This window comes from Equus caballus, chromosome 21, assembly GCF_041296265.1.
Source record: "Equus caballus isolate H_3958 breed thoroughbred chromosome 21, TB-T2T, whole genome shotgun sequence".
In the NCBI taxonomy this organism is placed as follows: Eukaryota; Metazoa; Chordata; class Mammalia; order Perissodactyla; family Equidae; genus Equus; species Equus caballus.
The window spans coordinates 32762003-32779425 of record NC_091704.1 but is presented as its reverse complement, the minus strand read 5'-3'; the positions used below and the strand labels follow the sequence as shown (position 1 = coordinate 32779425).

Genomic DNA, 17423 nt, shown 5'->3' with positions numbered 1-17423 from the left:
AGAGACTCTAGTCTGCAAAGCCTAAAATATTTACTAGCTGGCCCTTTACAGAAACAGTTAGACTGCTGTGTTCTAGCCCATCATCTGGGGTTTCCCACCAGCAAAGAACTGTATTACAGTCACGGTTTCAGGCTGCAGTTCAGTAGATAAAGAGTTATTCCTGTAGTGTCTACAATGCCCTGGTGCCTAACAAACATACGATGTCGGTAAGTATTTGCTGAGTGAGGAAAGTTCGACAGGAAGAAGGGAGACAGGCTGGGAGGAAGCGGGGTAGGGCTTTTCTTCTCCCAAAACTCATCTGACATACACCCTTCATGAATATTTTAAAAGCTAGCAGATTCTTTTCTTACTGTAGTTCAGTATTTGAACACAGGGCTGTACATCTGAATTAAAATTGGGGCCCTAAAGTCACTTTGTATCAAGAAAATAAACACTGACTAAAATGTTGTTCAGTAAAAACAAAAGTTTTTGTGAACTTTGAATACCCAGGAAAATGCTACCATACCCACTCTTAGAGGGATATTCATTTGTCGTTGCTGCTGTTGTTTTAATCTCACTCAGTGCAATAATGTAAAGCAATTGGGATAAATAATCTTTGCCTCGGAGATAAAAATCTTTAAAAAAAAAAAAAACAGTTTATTTTTCCTTTTTCTCCCAAGGTCCCCCAGTACATAATTGTGTATTTTTAGTTGTTGGTCCTTCTAGTTGTGGCATATGGGATGCTGCCTCATCATGGCTTGATGAGCGGTGCCACGTCCGCACGCAGGATTCAAACTGGCAAAACCCTAGGCCGCTGAAGCAGAGCGCGCGAACTTAACCACTCGGCCACAGGACTGGCCCCTCGGAAATAAACTCTCAAGCACTCTGGATGTGGGAAAGAGAAGAGAACTGCTTTAAAAGAGAGGAGAGAGCCAAACCATCAATGAGCTTGTTAAATCTTGATTCTTCATCTCCTTCATTTCTTCATAATCATGCATTTTTATGTTGGCTTACTCAAGACAACCTGTGTATGAAGAATTAAAATATGCATCACTTCTTGCATAGGTCTTTAAAATTTTAACTTTTGCAGCAACTTGTTTCATTACACGTGTTCCCCTACATAACAAAGAGTCTGATTTGAAGAGTTTTAAAATGAGCAATTGAAGATATCTTCTTGACATAGAATCAAAAGAGAAAATTTTTACTAAGTCTGTTCTATGAAACTATTCAAGACAAATATGAAGCTTACAAAATCAATTATTTGTGATAAAACTGTAAGCACTCAGAAGACAAGAAAGGGAAAATATCCACTCATGGCTATTTCCAAAGATGACCAACACAATTAGGCATTTTCCCCAAATAAAGACATATTTGGGAGAAAATCAAAACATCACTAGCACAGGAATCTATTTCCCATACACTCAGGCTACAGAAAAATTACAGCCTGAGTCCACAGAAATGATAGAGAACAGCTCCACTTCAGGCTCAAGAAGTAATCCTGCCCATAGCCAAGGTCAGGTCAGCAAGGGCCCTGAAAAAGTTAAGAAATGCAAGGGAAACCCAGGAATGATCAAATAATCCAGTCTAAACGACCCAGTCTTTAAAACACGCATCTTGAAAACCCAACAAATCATGGGGAAAAATATGCTACACTAAGAGAAATACCCCTAGTGAATAATGCAGAAGCACAATATTTCTATATAAAAACAGAGAAAGAGAAATGCAATAATCACAAGGGGTTTTCTACATCTAGCACTGGGACCTGCAAAAAGAACCAGCCGCACTCAGGAAACATTCAAAATGACAAAGAACAGCCACGTTATGCAATAAATCAGCAGCAGAGTGCTCTGTCCTCTACAGCATGCTGGCTCTCAGGAAGCATTCAAAGGGAAGACGGCAGAGAAGAGCTGGCCCATCAATCATGTGCTGAGGGGGGAAGTTCTCAACAGCAGAAACTTAACTTTCAAACTGTTTGATTCCAACAAAACAGAAGTTGAGAGTTCTACACAATAATATAATTCTAGAGCAGGACTTGAGAAAACTTGCCTATTTAAAGTGAGTCGTCTCATTTGGCCAAACTTATGTAACAGCTATAAGCAGAACCAGCCCTCAGAGAGATGTGGGCCACCGTATGCTATGCCAGGACCTTTCACCCATGTAAATCAGAAATAGCTGCCACTTAAAACACCAACAGGCAGCTGCAATATCTTTAACCCAGTGCTATGTTTATTAGGTAGAGGCAGAAAGATTTTTGAAAGGCTAGTACTAGAAAAATGAATAGAACTGGAGTGGAATTTTTAGGGTAACAACAGTATCATAAGTCCTTGCTTTATATACAAAGTCACAATGCACTAATAGCAAATACTTTTACAGTGCGAATGGTGCTAGGCTCTCTCTCAAATGATTTCTATATTTTGACTCAATTCTGCAAGGTAGGTACTATTATGATGCCCATTTTGCATATGAGAAACCTGAGGCCCAGAGGCTGCACAGCAGGTAAGTGACAGACCCAGGATGCAAAGTCCAGCTCCAAGGTCAGTGCCCTTAACCATCACTCACTGCAGCCTCTCAGTCCAACCAGCGGCTTAGCACCTATCTTGTGTATCTGTGCCAGCGTCTGAGAAGACAAAGAGGCCCACAACCCGGCCCTGCACTGTGACATGCTGTGCTTTGTCCTGTAACAGAGACAGGAACAAAGACCTGAGGCAGGACCACCGCTAGCCCATTAGGCACCACTGTGCCAATGCACAGTGGGTACCTTGGCAAGCTGAGCTGGGTACCTCTGTGCAGTATCCAGTAAGCTTAACTGTCTAAGGCAGCCCCAGGGGCAGCCCTGGAGGGAGCCTCAGTTCAGTTTTTGAGGTGAAAGGCTGGAAGAAGAGACAGTTTAAATAAGAATAAGAGGGAAAGGTGAGCTCTCCAACCAAAAATCATTTCTGCAATACTATGTTCTGCGATCATTTTAACTAGATGGAAGTCAGGATCACCCAGGTCACTTCAGCTCTATTATCAATGCATCCAGATTACTGCGTGATTGTTTCAGACATAACACATACGGGCTAACTTCACAGGCTGCCCTGACCAGATAAACTCCTGGCCCCAACGAGCTGCCTGCAACTGTCTTTCAGTCCAGCTGAAAGGCCTCAGCCTGGGCCTCTTGATCAGCTTCTGGACTCAGCACCACCAGTTCTCTGCCCTGGGAGTCTGGAGCCAGCAGGGACCCAAACCCCGGGGGCCCGCCAAGGAGACACAGCCCCTGTGATAGAGACACGGTGACCAAGTCCCTTGAGAGAGTCCAGTCTCCTCCCTCCCCAGGGACAAGGGTTCCCTTGGAATGCAACCCCTCTTAGCAGAAAAGTACAGGCTGAGGGTCTTAAGAATCAGGTAATTGTGCTGTGGGTTTACTTAACTGAACTAGGATTCCCTCCATAACACAACTAACTTGGGCCTAAGCTTTTCCCAACTTACTAACCAGGCAACTGCTAAATCAAATTATTTTGAGAGACGGTCTAACTTGATTCTACCATCTTTCATATTACAGTTACCTCACCCCGCACTGCTCTGTGCCTCGGTCTGCAACAAGCCAGCCTCACACTAGGCCCCTCCCTCCCTAACCTTTCCATAGAACGCTTTGCCACAGTGATGGTGACAATGGCGGCGCAGGTGGGGATGGTGGTGCAGTTAATACGCATTAATTATGCAGTACTGGTTAAGAGGGAGGGCTTTGGAGCCAGATTTCCTGGGATAAAATCCCATTTCTGCCTCTTACTAGCTGTATTTCTTTAAACAAGTTGATTAAGCTTTCTGCATCTCAGTTTACCATCTGAAAAATGGAGATGATGCTAGTACCTACCTCATAAGGCTCTTAGAAAGAGGCTGCCAATATAAGCGCTGTGAAACTTTTGTGAGGTTTTTTTGCTACGGTGATGAGCAAGAGGAGGTGGTAGAAAAGGTGGCATCAGGCACCGTTCTAGAGTACACACACTATTTCAGTTAATCCGCACAACAAACCCAAGGTAGTTACGCTTACTATCCCTGCTTTGCAGAGGAGGAAAGTGAGGCCCTGAGAAGTTAAATAACTTGCCAAGCTATAGTCAGAGTGGTGGAGTCAGGCACTTCAATTCCAAGCCTGCAGTGCTCAACCCTGACACGAATCCTCTACACCCACCACAGCTTTGTTAAATGTCCCCTCTACCTTGTGAGCTAAGCCAATCCCTCAAGATCACCCTCGAGGATGTCCAGACCACTCCTTCTCCCTTGCTCCTTTCAAGACTCAGGACAACGAGCTCTGGTACCTAGCACTGTCTCCCTCTCCTTGTCAAAGGCACTGGTCCACCTTCCCCTCATTCACTGAGGATTTTTGAATCTGGCTCAGCCTGTCGCTCCAATCTAAATCCTGCCCTGGTCCCGGTTATTTCACCACCCATGAAGATGCTCCATCCCACACCTTAGCTGTATTTCCTCTTCCGCCTTCTAACCTCCCCATCTCTTCAGCTGCTGACCAGAGCCACACATTGGAGCCTCCCCTCGAACTGCTCTACCTCCGCAATCTTAAATTCATACACCCTACTGTCTGCCCACGTTGGACTTCCTCTCCCTGCAGTCTTCTGAACAGTTACTCCAAACACCACCTATTGTTCAGCCTCATCAAGACCACTAGTCCCTTGCATCCTCTTTCTATATGCCTTCTTTCCTCTCCATTAACTCAGAGCTCAGTCTATCACTTCAACCATTTTCTTGCCAGTGTCCTGAATTCCTCTACCCCGTTATGCACCCAATGACTCACTTTGGAAAAATCCTAACCCTTATCAAGCTCATTGCCCACCTTCTTGAAACCTACACCCAAACAGCTACAAAGTCTAGAAGGAAAAAAATAAAGGCACACAGCCACTAGACTTGGGGCATCATTCAGTCATGGTCTCTGACTTCAGCACACAGCAATCAATGCTTCTGGGTCCCTGGTCATCTCTTGCCTTCATTCTTCACTATAGGTTCCTCAGACCCATGCACTCAAACCCCTACCCCACGATATTTCAGTCATACTCAGCAAAATGACCTCAAATTCTACTTCATCAGCATTTAACCATCTCAAGTTCAGTTCCATTTGAAAAGGAAAACTATGGGGCTGGCCTGGTGGCTTAGTGCTTAAGTTCACACACACTTCAGTGGTACTGGGTTCTAGGGTTCAGATCCAAGGCACGGATCTAAACACCACTCATCAAGCCATGCTGTGGCGGCAACCCATATACAAAATAGAGGAAGACTGGCATGGACGTTAGCCCAGAAACAGTCTTCCTTAAGCAAAAAGAGGAAGATTGGCAACAGATGTTAGTGCAGGGCCAATCTTCCTCACCAAAAAAATTAAAAAAGGAAAACAATGCCTCAATCTGCACACCCCTCTAGTCAGTGCTATCTTTCTTCTTTCATGGTGAAATTTCTTGATAGACTTAACTGCAGCAGCGTCATTTCCTCACCTTCCACCTGGCCTGTGACAGCGCACTGGCCAAGGTCACCACTGACGTGAATGAGAGTCACTTTTCAGCCATTATCTTCCATGATCTCTGGACAACGTTTAACACAATTGGCTACTTCCTCCTTCTGGAAAGTACCTCTTCTCAGCCTACTTGAAGGACACTCTCCAGGTTTTCTTCCAACCTTTTGGTTCTCTTTCTCTCAGGCTCCTTTTTAGGTTCCTTTTCTTGTGCTGATCCCACAAAAGCTGTGTGCCTACTATGTGCCGGCATTGACCAAGGCACTGGGCTTCCTTAGGGTTCCTCTCTTCCCATTCTGCACAACTCCCCCTGGGCGAGCTCATTTGTAGCCATGGCTTCAGATGATAATTGAATCTAAGGCTACAACTAAGTGGTTAAGAATGTGAGGTCAGACATTCGCCAGACCTGAGTTCAAGTTGTGGTTCCATCACATCATGGCCACGACACTCAATTTCTCTAAGCCTCAGTTTTCTCATCTCTAAAATGATAATAGTAAAAGAATAACGCATGAGAAACACTTAGCACTGTGCCTCCCACATGATGACAGTAATAATATAGTAACAGTATATGGTAAGTAACAATAACTGTTACCTATTATTTTTAACTCCATCTCCAAGAGACCTCTCTGAGCTCCCATCTACCTACATGAAACCTCAAGTTGGATTTTGCACAAGGAGCACAAACCTGGTAACACCAAAATCAAACTCCTTGTTTTCTTCCCATCGTGCTATTCCTTCAAGTGCTACCCACCACAGTACATGACTAGATTAGCCAGCCCAATGCCTGTGATGGTTCTAAAACATGCCCATAAATGCTTCAATTTCCTCCCACCAAGAGGTGGTGTCCGTCTCCTGCCCTTGATCCTGAGCATGCGTTTGTAACTGTCTTGATGAAGAGAATGCAGTACAAATGATGCTGCACGACTGCTGAGGCTAGGGTAGAAAAGACCAGCAGCTCCTGCCAGTTCCTCTTGGTACATTCACTCTGCAAGCCTTTAGCCTGGATGTGAGAAATGCAGCTACCTTGAGGCATCATGTAGAAAGGCCACATGAAGAAAGATGCCCCAGGAGTTCAAGTTTTTCCAGTACCAAGCTATCTGTGTGTTCCCAGCCCAGATGCCAGACAAGTGTATGACCAGGCGCTGATGACCCCAGCCACCCTGATTGTAACTTCATAGGGATCCTAAGCAAGAACAGCATAGCTGAACACGATTTACCTCCAGATTCATGAGTAAAATAAGATGTTTTTATGTTAAACCACTCTTTTAAGGTAGTTTGTTACTCAATAATAGATAAGCAAAACGATGCTCAAACCAAATACCTGAGAATTATCCCTAAAATTTCCTTTGTTCTCATTTTCTACATCTAATTACAAAATTCTCGCAATTCTTAAATGTTGCTTAAATCCACGTACTTTTCTGCATCCCTTCTGCCCCTACCTGGTTGTGAATACCATCATTTCATTCCTGAATCAGCATCTTCCTAACTGGTCTTCCTGCTCCCGTTGGGGCTCCTTTCCAATCCTTCTTCCCACGGCAGCCAGATCTGACCGCGTCAGTGCAGGCAAACTCTGAAGGCTCCTGTATGATCCCAGCGGGGCTCTGCAGCTTCACGCGTAGCCACTGCTCCTGACTGCTCCAGCCACACCCAGTCCTTGGAGTTCCTTGAAGTGACGGGTTACTCACCCCTAAGTCTCTGCACCAGCTGTTCCTCTGCCTGGCCCTGGCCCTGCCTGTCACTGGGCCAACTCTACTCAACTTCAATGTTGCAGAGAAGAAATGACTCCTCTGGGAAGCTGTCCTTGGCCCTCAAGTCTCAGTTAAGTTTCCCCTTTATATACTCCCTTAGTACCCTTTATTTCCTTCTAAATAGAATATGCTACTCCCAAATGTAATTGCTCACTTTTCATCTCTACAAGAGTTGTAAGTTCCTTGAGAGCAGGCCAACGTCCTATTCACTCATAGATTCCTAGAGCCCAGGACAGTGCCAGAACATAAAAGGCCTATAACATGTTAGAGTTGTTTAAGTGAATGAATGATAAATTAAGACAACTTTATGTTCACTTAAATCATAGAATTAGAAAGAAACAATGGAAAGAAAGCTAGCTATTCCAGGAGGAAATCAAATACAGGACTTCAAACCAAGTTTTCTTCTCTATTGCAATTATAAAAATATGTACAGATTAAGATTACAGACGCGCTACCAGCCCTCATAACAACTGAGGCTATGATTACTCAATTCCTCCTGCCCGCCAGTTTCCTCATCCATAAAATAGGAATAATAATGGTTCTTCCACCTCTCAGAGAGTTGTTGAAAGGACTAAATGACTGATGAGTGCATATTAAGCACTGCCTGCAGAATCTAGGACAGAGTAAATTCTCAGTAAATATTAACTATCGTCATTATCACCAACTTTGCTATTAAATAACTTTGACTTGACAAACAGTAGCTGATTATATCCAGGCACTGTTGTAAGTACCTTGCAAATACTAACTTATTTAATCAATATCAAGAGCAATAAATGCTGGTTATCTTTTGACCCTACAAATCTACTTCTAGAACTTGATCATAAAGCAACAGTACTCCAAAGGATTAGAAACTATGCGTGTAATAATCTCCCTTTAGAGAGTCACCATGTACGTTTGCATATTAAAGGCTGTACAATAAAGAAACTTGTTTGACCCAGTTTCCAAACTTACTTGGCACTGGAACCCCTTTTTGTAGTAAGACTCATTAAAGTACTAGAGAACTACTGCTCCTTACAACACACTGTAGTAAAATATCAGAAGAGTTTATATGAAATGTCCATTGCAGCATTATTTATATAACAGACCAAACTGGAACAAACATTAAATATTCAATGAAAAGGTGATTAGTTACGAAAATTATGGCTTACCAGTATAATATAGAAAATTAACATTGCAGAAGAGAAATTGTTAAAATTTAAACATTCATAAGTATAAAAAGGTTATAAAACTATATCTTCATTATGATGCAGGATTAAAAAATGTCAGCTGTTTCTCTATGGGTTGCTAGATAACAGACATGTTTTCCCCCAATGTACTTTGCTGTGCTTTCCAAATTTCCTTTACTAAGCTTTCACTTTAATAATAAACATGTTACCAAAATAATTTCAGTCCTTGCACAGGCAAGAATATAAATATATATATATATATATATATATGTTTACCTGTATATGTGTTAATATGATCACAAAACGATTGTTGTAAGCTGTAAAACAAACTGATGAATGATAATAAAGACTGAAATGCCCATAAAATTTTATTAAATAATTTGTGATTTATCATGTAGTACTAAAAACAAGTAAACACACACACACAACTATGCCTCAAAACCAACACCTACTCTCTTCTGTGAGCTTCTCACAAAATCCAAATAAGATCTCTACATATAAAACCAGACATGGTAAAATTCAAACCTGAAATATAAAACACGCGTCTACTGACACATACAGCAATATTTATTAATCTCAAAAACATGAGAGAAGTAAAACAAGTTCCAAAAAGCTAAGGGTGGTATGTTACAATTTTTGTAAAATTGTTAACACACGCAAAACAATACTAATTATTATTTATGCATACATGCAAACGTAATAAAAATGCAAAAACATACATGAGAACACCACCCACCAACTTTGGGACAGCGCCACCACTGAGAAAGGAGGAGGAAGACAGCACGAGGGAGCAGCAGGCTTGAGCTGTAGCCTTAAAGTTGCTTTTCTTGTTGTAAGAGAGCACCAGAGTTTTGAAGTTAAAATGGCAAAATGTTAACAACTGTTCAATCAGGGAGGCAGGTACACAGAAACGCATTTAATTATTTTCTGTACTTTTCTGAATACTTGTATTTACTGAAAACAAAACTTTGAAGGAACTGTATTTCATCTTAGCTCCTGAGTCCATGCACAGATTGATTAGGAACAGATGCAGCCCTTCTGCATCTCAATCAACGGTCCTGGGAGGGCGCCAGACTCACATCTGCCTCCCCCAAGAGTGAGAGGCCAGAGAAGTGGCGATCCAGTTGAAAAAGAACCCATGGGAATTCCCCTAGGGAGACATGGACATGATTACCAGGAGACAAGTCCTCAAGCCTGAGAGAAGCAGTCTAGAGGTCAGAGCAGTTCCCAGCAAATCTAGGTAAAAAGGAACCTGATAAATGAGATGGTCCTGCAAATCTAACTTTTCAAATGGTTAGTTGCTATCGAAATCAAGTAGGTGTGTTTGGCTGTGAACCAAAGAGCAGAACGCCAACGTTTATGCAAAAGAGTGAAGGAGACAGCAGGTCAACAAAGGAAAGTAAATCAGTGAGTAAACTCTCTCACCTTAAGGTCCTAACCCACCGTTTCCCAAGCCGGAGGGCTTTCCTCAAGGAACCATGTGACAGCAGCACTGATAGGACCCCTGAACTTCCAGCATGGCGTCTATGATTCAGGCGGCACCTCTCACTCATCCTCTCAACAACTATTACTATTAGGTTGGCAGCACTGAATAATGCTCACAAGCATGGGCTTAGAAATGCCAAGTTGGCTCACACCCTAGTCCGGACACTCCACTGGTTACACGATCCTGACCAATACTCCACCTCGAAGAGCCTCAACCTCCCTCTTTCCTAAGTCAGTAAGCCTTCTGTAAGTCAGTAGTATCTGGTTAACAGGATTGTTGGGACAATTAAATTAGGTGGTACAAGTAAAACACTGCACCGTGCTTGGTACGTAGTCCCCTATTTACCAGGTACCAGACTGGATTCTGGTGATAAATTGGTGATCAAGATGGTCAAGGACCCAGCACTGATGCAAGTTACGTACTCAGATGATGGCCACTGCCCTGGGGTCATTCAAGGGATATCCCCATGGCTTTACTTTAGCACTAGAAGTCAGGACCGGCTACACAAATTTGGGTGCAAGATGAAAACGCAAAGCGCCAAAAATTAAGAATTTCAAGATGGTGACCACAGAGCATCAAACCAAGCGTGGGGCCCTTCTAAACACCGGCCCCCGTGGCCGCATACCCATGAAGCTGGGCCTGCTAGACATCAATGTGCCCAAACACTTTACAGACACTCAAAAATGAGGGTCAACCAGCACTGGGCTACACAGACTCATCCAAACACCTGAAGCATTTGGGGAGATGCCGGGGGAAAGCCAGTGCGCAACTAAAGGGGGCTGCAGGCTCCAAAATAAAACTCATAATTAATTCAATCTGTAAGAAGTATCAAGGGAAATTCCTGCTTCCTTCTTATTGACAATGCAGTCACCAGACCTTAACAAAAAAATCTTTCCTTCTCTAAATCTACCAATCTACCTCAGAAAGAAACCCTTTATAGTTAATGTCATCAGGGGACTTTGCCCAAATGAAATCCATAAGGAATAGACCACCTGGGGCCTCATGTCTGCTCCGACAGCCCCACTCCCCAGAAGGCACTTGATAAAGGAGCATAGCAGACTTCACATAAACTGACAAACAGATCCTGAGTCTCAGTGACCTCTTCAAAAGAAAACTGGGGCTTCTGGCAGACATGAAGTTAGCCCTGAAGCGACACTGGGGGTCTGAGTAACACGGTTGCCTGGAAACCCATTTGTGGTCATTTGAAGAAGCATTAGATGCTGAAGGTCAGCTCAGTGACCAGAGTCAGGACACTGTGGCAGAAAGCTCAGGACACAACACAGCTTTCTATCTATCTTTCTATCCAGCCTCCTCCTTAACGGTCATTTAGCAGAGCGAAGTCCTTGAGGAGGCGGGAACATCAGTCAGCCTGCTCCCGGCCCCTGGTTTCTTTTACTTGGTCAAGGACCACTTTTATGGACCGCTTTCCTTAAGCAGCAGCATAGCATTTACGTGAAATACACGGTAAAAATTTCAACTGCATTCCAACAGCTTTAACACCAAGCTGGGAAGAAGGCAGTGAGAGGGAGGGCTCCAGGGCCACAATCCCAGCTCTACTGCTTGTCAGCTGCATGAACTTGGGGAAATTACACTTCTCTGGGTCTCGGTTTAATGCCATTACACGTGGAAAGTACTTACAACTTTGGCACACAGTAAGTGCTCAATACATGTTAGCTGTTTTCACCTTCATAACTCATATGCTTAACTCTCCCCACCCCCAGCATGCCAACAAGCACATGGTTTTGGCATCCTTTAGAATGCAAGCTCCCAGAGGGCATGACTCACGTGCCCTGTGTGTCCTCTCCTAGGACTCACACTACCAGACTAGAGCCACAGGAGCTCGAGGACCAGAGCTAATGCCTTTACAGCAAAGTTCCTGCCTAAGGATATGGATGCTCTTAAAACCATTTTTTTTTTTTGAGGAAGATTAGCCCTGAGCTAACATCTGCTGCCAATCTTTTTTTTTTTTTTTTTTGGCTGAGGAAGACTGGCCCTGAGCTAACATCATGCCCATCTTCCTTACTTTATATGTGGGATGCCTGCCACACCATGGCCCAACAAGTGGTGTGTAGGTGTGCACCCAGGATCTGAACCGGTGAACCCCCAGCTGCCGAAGCGGAACATGCGAACTTAACCACTGTGCCACTGGGCCAGCCCCTCTTAAAACTTTTTTGCTGTAAGAACTCCAAGATGGTAGATGTGTTTATTGTGTTCACATTTTTATCTTATGATTAGTAAAAGACTATTTATGTGATTCTGCCTAATCCAACTGCAGTTAAGACTAAAAAAATGCTTGACCTATATTATTACTTTATAGTCAGTTTGACCATAGTCACAACACACTACCTATGTTCATCAGCATTCAGGGTTAAAAGCACTTTAAGATAACTGAACATCAGATAAAAATCACAAATGTGCCTTTTCGAACAGGCTCATTTATGACTTACTGGTACCGATGAGCTCTGTTCTTCGTAGGACATCATGAACTTCCATTCTTGGTTGGTTGGTTGGTTAGTTGGTTTTTACCCTGCAAATGGTGATGGATTTGTGCTGATCCATCTACCTCTCTCACCAGATGTTCCCCACTGACACACGAATTTTTATAGTGGCAGGTACAGCTGTGACCAAGAAACTGGGCCAGGTTCACCAATCTATACAAGGAAGAAATCTAGAAGCCCAGCTTTATTAAATCTCAAACACCACACATAAATGCAATGATGGTTAAGTGACAACCGGCATCCAAGACTCATCAAGCATATTTAGTTACCACATTTGCAAGTTCACCTTTGCATTTTAGTTCACAATAAAACAAAGAAACACATTTAAAATAGAAGAAAAGTAGCAGAAAGCTAAGGAGCACGTCAGAAGCTGCCTCCTCCCCTATGTACCTTATCCAACCTGTTCTGCCACAGAGCCACAAGCCTGCCGGTCCTACAGGCAAGGGGATCCTGGTAGGGTGCTCATCCCTCACAACTTTCAAGGCCAGGCACAAGGCAGAGGCTTCATAAATATTTGTTGAATGGATTAATAAAAATATTAGAATATGGTTTTATTTTTCTAGGTATTAAACAATCCTCAAGAAAGTCTTGTGACTTCCTGCAGGCTCATTACCACTCCAAATCTTTCCAAATACTGAGACTAGTTTAAAAGCTAGGCCAATATTCACCACTGAGCAGGAAGAGTCATTCCACAGGAAGTATAAGAATTATATCGGCATCGTAATTATAACACATTAGCATTTCACATCTGAAAAGCAATGTGCTGTTTATAAATTGCTTTCCCTCCATTATCTCATTTAATCATCATAGGCATTACACAAAGCATAACAAGTTTTATTGCTGTCATTTTGATGGCAGAAGGGGGGCAAAAGGTGAAATCCAGACCAATCAACACATTTAATCAGGACAAAAGAAAAATTTAACTGAAAGGAATCTAGGAATTGATCTTGTCTAACCTCCCAGGAAAACCTGGTTGACATGTTTTTCTCTTTCATTCCAGCTTGACTATTTTCTCTTACCTTACTCGAAAAGCTCTGCACATTGTCTTAACTAGTTCTACCTGTCAGAAGACAGCGAGAAAGCTGCTCGTCCTGCCTGTTGAAACAGCAGCAAAATCTTTACCCATAGATCTGACAGGTGTAAATATGGCCTTTAAAGCCCATCATAAAAATGGAGAAAAGGTGTGTGGCCTCCTAGGCAGACTCTCTTATCAACAGGAAAACTAAGATTTTTATATTTAAATTGCCAGCCAGGCTAAACAAATGACATCTTGATAATCTTAAAGTTAAGAGTGAAGGATACATTCTGAATTCCCCAGAACAAGACACCTAATCCAAACAGATTTTATCTTGTCTCCGTGTAGAAGCTGGTGAGAAAAGCAGAATCGTCCCTTCGGTCTCACATTCATGCACTTCAACGTATACCGGGCCCTACTACGTGCCAGGACCCAAGTCAGGCACCAGGTAATACATATAATTATTTAGGATTAACAGATTACCACTATTTCCCTGAACTGAAATCAACAAAATCCTGTCTTAAATACTAAGGTACTATCCCTGTCCCCCACCTTATCTATCACCTCTAACTGAGAACATTTCTTTCAAGATAAGAAATCAACAGCAACCTCTAAGATCAGAGAGCTTCATCATCTCTTTTAATATCCACAATCCTATTAAAAGCTGTTAAAAATAGCACCTCTGTGGGTCTCTCATTTTTCTTCCTTTCCACTCTCCTGCCAATGAAAAAGGTTAAGTGATAACATCCAGTCTAAAGAACAATGGACAATACATACATACATACACACACACACACACACACACACAGCTCCCTCTTTCAGCTTCCAAAGGCAACAACAAGAAAGTCTAACACCGATTCAAAAGAAAAAAGAAGAAAAGATAGCACACACCATTATTCCTGTCAAGTGCATGGCCAGAGGCTTACTCTAGTCCACCAGCTCAGCAAAACCTAGAGAGTCAAACTCGAAATGAAAGGGGCACTTTTTCTGGAAGGTAAGTAAAAGAACTTGGGAATTGACCTATTTTAAAAATAAGATCCCAGATGCAGTCAACGGAATTGATTTTCATTTTTCAGAAATTAGTTTTTAATAAACACCAGATGAAAATTATGTATGAGCAATCCAGTCCATCAGAAAGGCCAGAAGAAAGGAATGATGTGTGGCCCATCATTTTCTCTGAAAGTTGATAAGCAAAAAGTAAACACAAAAGACCACCTCAGGAGGGTTGTTTTTTTTTTTTTTTCAGTCCAGTTTCAGTAAAAACTGGAGTTAACGTTTACGGATTTTCTTAAATCCTTTCAGAGGGATACTCGACACAGTCATAAAAACTGACTTATTTCCTCTAAGATGTTTTTCTCAGATCCAATGATTAGCCAGTGATTTTCATAGGACTGTTTCACTGCACTTGTGAATTTTTTAAAAAGCATAGACAAGTGACAAAACAATGATTTTTTTTTTTACAAGAAAGCAAAAGTTGAGTGTGTGGGGGCGTGGCAGGTAAAACAAAAAGGCCACATCAAATTCAAGGCCCATCGATTTTGCCACAAAACTGTTAGTAAACTGACAAATCAATCTGCTTTTAAGGGAACCTAGAGCCCAGACATTCCCGCTCCCAACCGACTCTCCATCTAGAAATTAACTTGAGTAATTAACTGGGGTTTTCAATTCTTTCACTAAATGCTTTGGTGGGTTTGGCATCTCAAAGACAGGTTTGCGATGCAATTTGTAAATTTAAAACATCCAGTAAATAAAAGTAATAATAAAATGATCAGAATCACCTGACTTCCTTTTTAGAAACTACCCACTTAAGTATCCAAAATTAGCTCTCAGTAGCATAGGTAATATCACCCTTTCCTACTTGGTAATTATTCTCAACAAACTTTGGCTTTAATCTGGGCAGACTGCAAGACAAAACCATAGTACTGTATTTTATAAGACAGGCTACATATTAATCAGTTATTTAATTTAGAAAACAATCTTTAAGAAACATTTGGCAACTCTCTCAACCTACACGGCAAGTTGTGTTTTAAAGAATGCTTATAATCAGATAATCCCGGTAACCGGCTCCAGTTGTGGGTGGATAGCCTCCCGTCATCACAAAAATAGAGGCAGTTACTGACAGCAACAAATGAACAAGAAAACAGAATTTGAACTCAGTAATTTTGACTCTGCTCCATTCACAAGGTCATGCGTTAACTCAGATCACCACCGTTCCCCACAAGATCACCAACCATGCTTTAGGGGAAACATTTCCTTCAGGTAAAATAAGCTCAAATACATGGTAACACATTATAAAACCAGTCCTTCTCCAGCACTTCTTGATTTACAGTCTTTCTGAGTACAGCCTTAAGTGTAATTCCTAGAAGGCACTGGGAAATCTCTGCCAGGCCAATCTGCAGTGGAAAACCGACTGCCTGTGTCCGACAAGATGACAGGAGGGTCAATGTTTCTAACCATCTACTTCAACTCTGCATTGCAATAGCGGTTCCGGCTAACAAGGTAAACCTGGTAATTGTATAGGATGGAACACAGCCAGTGTCAATGAGGATCCCCCGGAACACAAACAGGCAGCTCTGGGGAAACATAATTTCTGGAACAATTCAGGGTGCTTGCATAATTTCACAAGAACACACATACAGGGCAATTTTTTAAATAGTGTTCCGTCCCAGCACGGTGCTGACACTTTTCCCACCTAAACTTCTCAGCACAAGCCCGGCCTAAAAGCACAGCTGGGATCCAATCCGTGCACAGGGTAAAGGCGGCAGGCACCCACGACAGCAACGGCGGGGCAATGCCTGCCCCTACCCAGACCAGTTCTGGCCGGGCTGCGATGTAGTTTAGCCCCGTCGACTTTATGGTAATGTGCTTTTAAACCCTGTCCGCGATCGAGGTCAAAGCTTTAGAGATCTAATAACAACCAAATGACCGGGGCTGCCGGGCACTTAGTGAGCCATTCTGGTTATGGCTCTTTAATAGTACCTGGAGTTCTGCTGAAGGGAGAGCGGAAAACTCCTGCTTCCGCGGAAAGTCCTTTGCAGAGGGAAGCAAAGAACCCGACGGCGGGCAGGGGACGACCCGCGGCCGCGGCCCCATCTCTCGGGCAGCCCCAGCGCGCCGCTCGCCCCGCAGCGCGGCTGGCCCGGGCCGCACCTTTACCTGTCAGCCCCACCACCCCTCGGCGCTGCGGCCCCGCCGTCCTGGCGGCCGCCCCTCCAGGTCCCGGCACAGCTCTAGAGGCGGCTGCGGGAGAAAGAACCCCAAAGGCATCCCATCCCAAAGAAAGAAAGCAAAAAGGCTGTTCCTCCAGGCACAGGGATATCGGGCACTCGGGGTCCAAGAGGCGACACGCCACCCCTGCCCCGCACCTACCAGATAATCCATGTACAGAAACGCCTCAGTTATCCGGAGATCAGACATCCGGCAGCCTAAAGCATCCGGAACGGCTCCGAACCCGGAAAAAAAAGCAAGCGTCTCTGGCTGCGAGCGAGCAGCCCCTGAAAAAGCCAGCAACAACGAAAATAGCCGAGAGCAGCCGAGCAGCCGACGATTACACAAGGGGCGCTGCCATTGGCCGGGCGGGCGGGCAGAAGGAAAGGAGTGCGCTGATTGGCTGCGGTGACTATAAAAGGCAGGCCACTGCGGGCGGCAGGAGAGAAGCGCGGGAGCAGGCAGGGCGCTGGTTGCTGTGAAGAGGGCGGAGGGGCGGGGGCGAGGGAGGTGCAGGCGGAAGGACGAGCTGGGAAGAGCGGAAAAATCGGCCGATGGTGCCGCTGCCTCAGTTCTGCCCGCTTCTGTAGCCTCCTTGCTGGGTACAGCGGAGCAGAAAAAGCCTTAATGTTCCCTCCCACTCCCCCAGTAAGAAGCTAGCGCTGAAACGTGGGAGGCGTGGTAGCCACCGACATTTAATGCCTCTCTCCCGCTCGATTTCTGAAGGTTCTGCGGCCTGGAGACGGCATCGCGGGCACGCTTCAACTGTAGGGGACGGTATTCTGAACAGGCAAGAGCCTGTGACTCGGGGGTGGTCCCTCCGCACCTTCAGA

The 17423-nt window shown here is 43.9% G+C and overlaps 1 protein-coding gene across 2 annotated transcripts in view; it reads right to left on the bottom strand.

The window, feature by feature from the left end:
* ARL15 (ADP ribosylation factor like GTPase 15) overlaps positions 1 to 16962 on the bottom strand; it is a 401584-nt gene extending 384622 nt beyond the window's left edge. The window contains exon 1 of one of the 2 annotated variants that reach the window (XM_070246276.1): positions 16753 to 16962. In XM_070246276.1, the coding sequence (XP_070102377.1) occupies positions 16753 to 16800 (48 nt within the window). In that variant the 5' untranslated portion in view covers positions 16801 to 16962. The remainder of the gene's footprint in view (positions 1 to 16752) is intronic. The other variant, XM_001494370.6, reaches the window with a different exon arrangement.
* Positions 16963 to 17423: the final 461 nt, after the last annotated feature.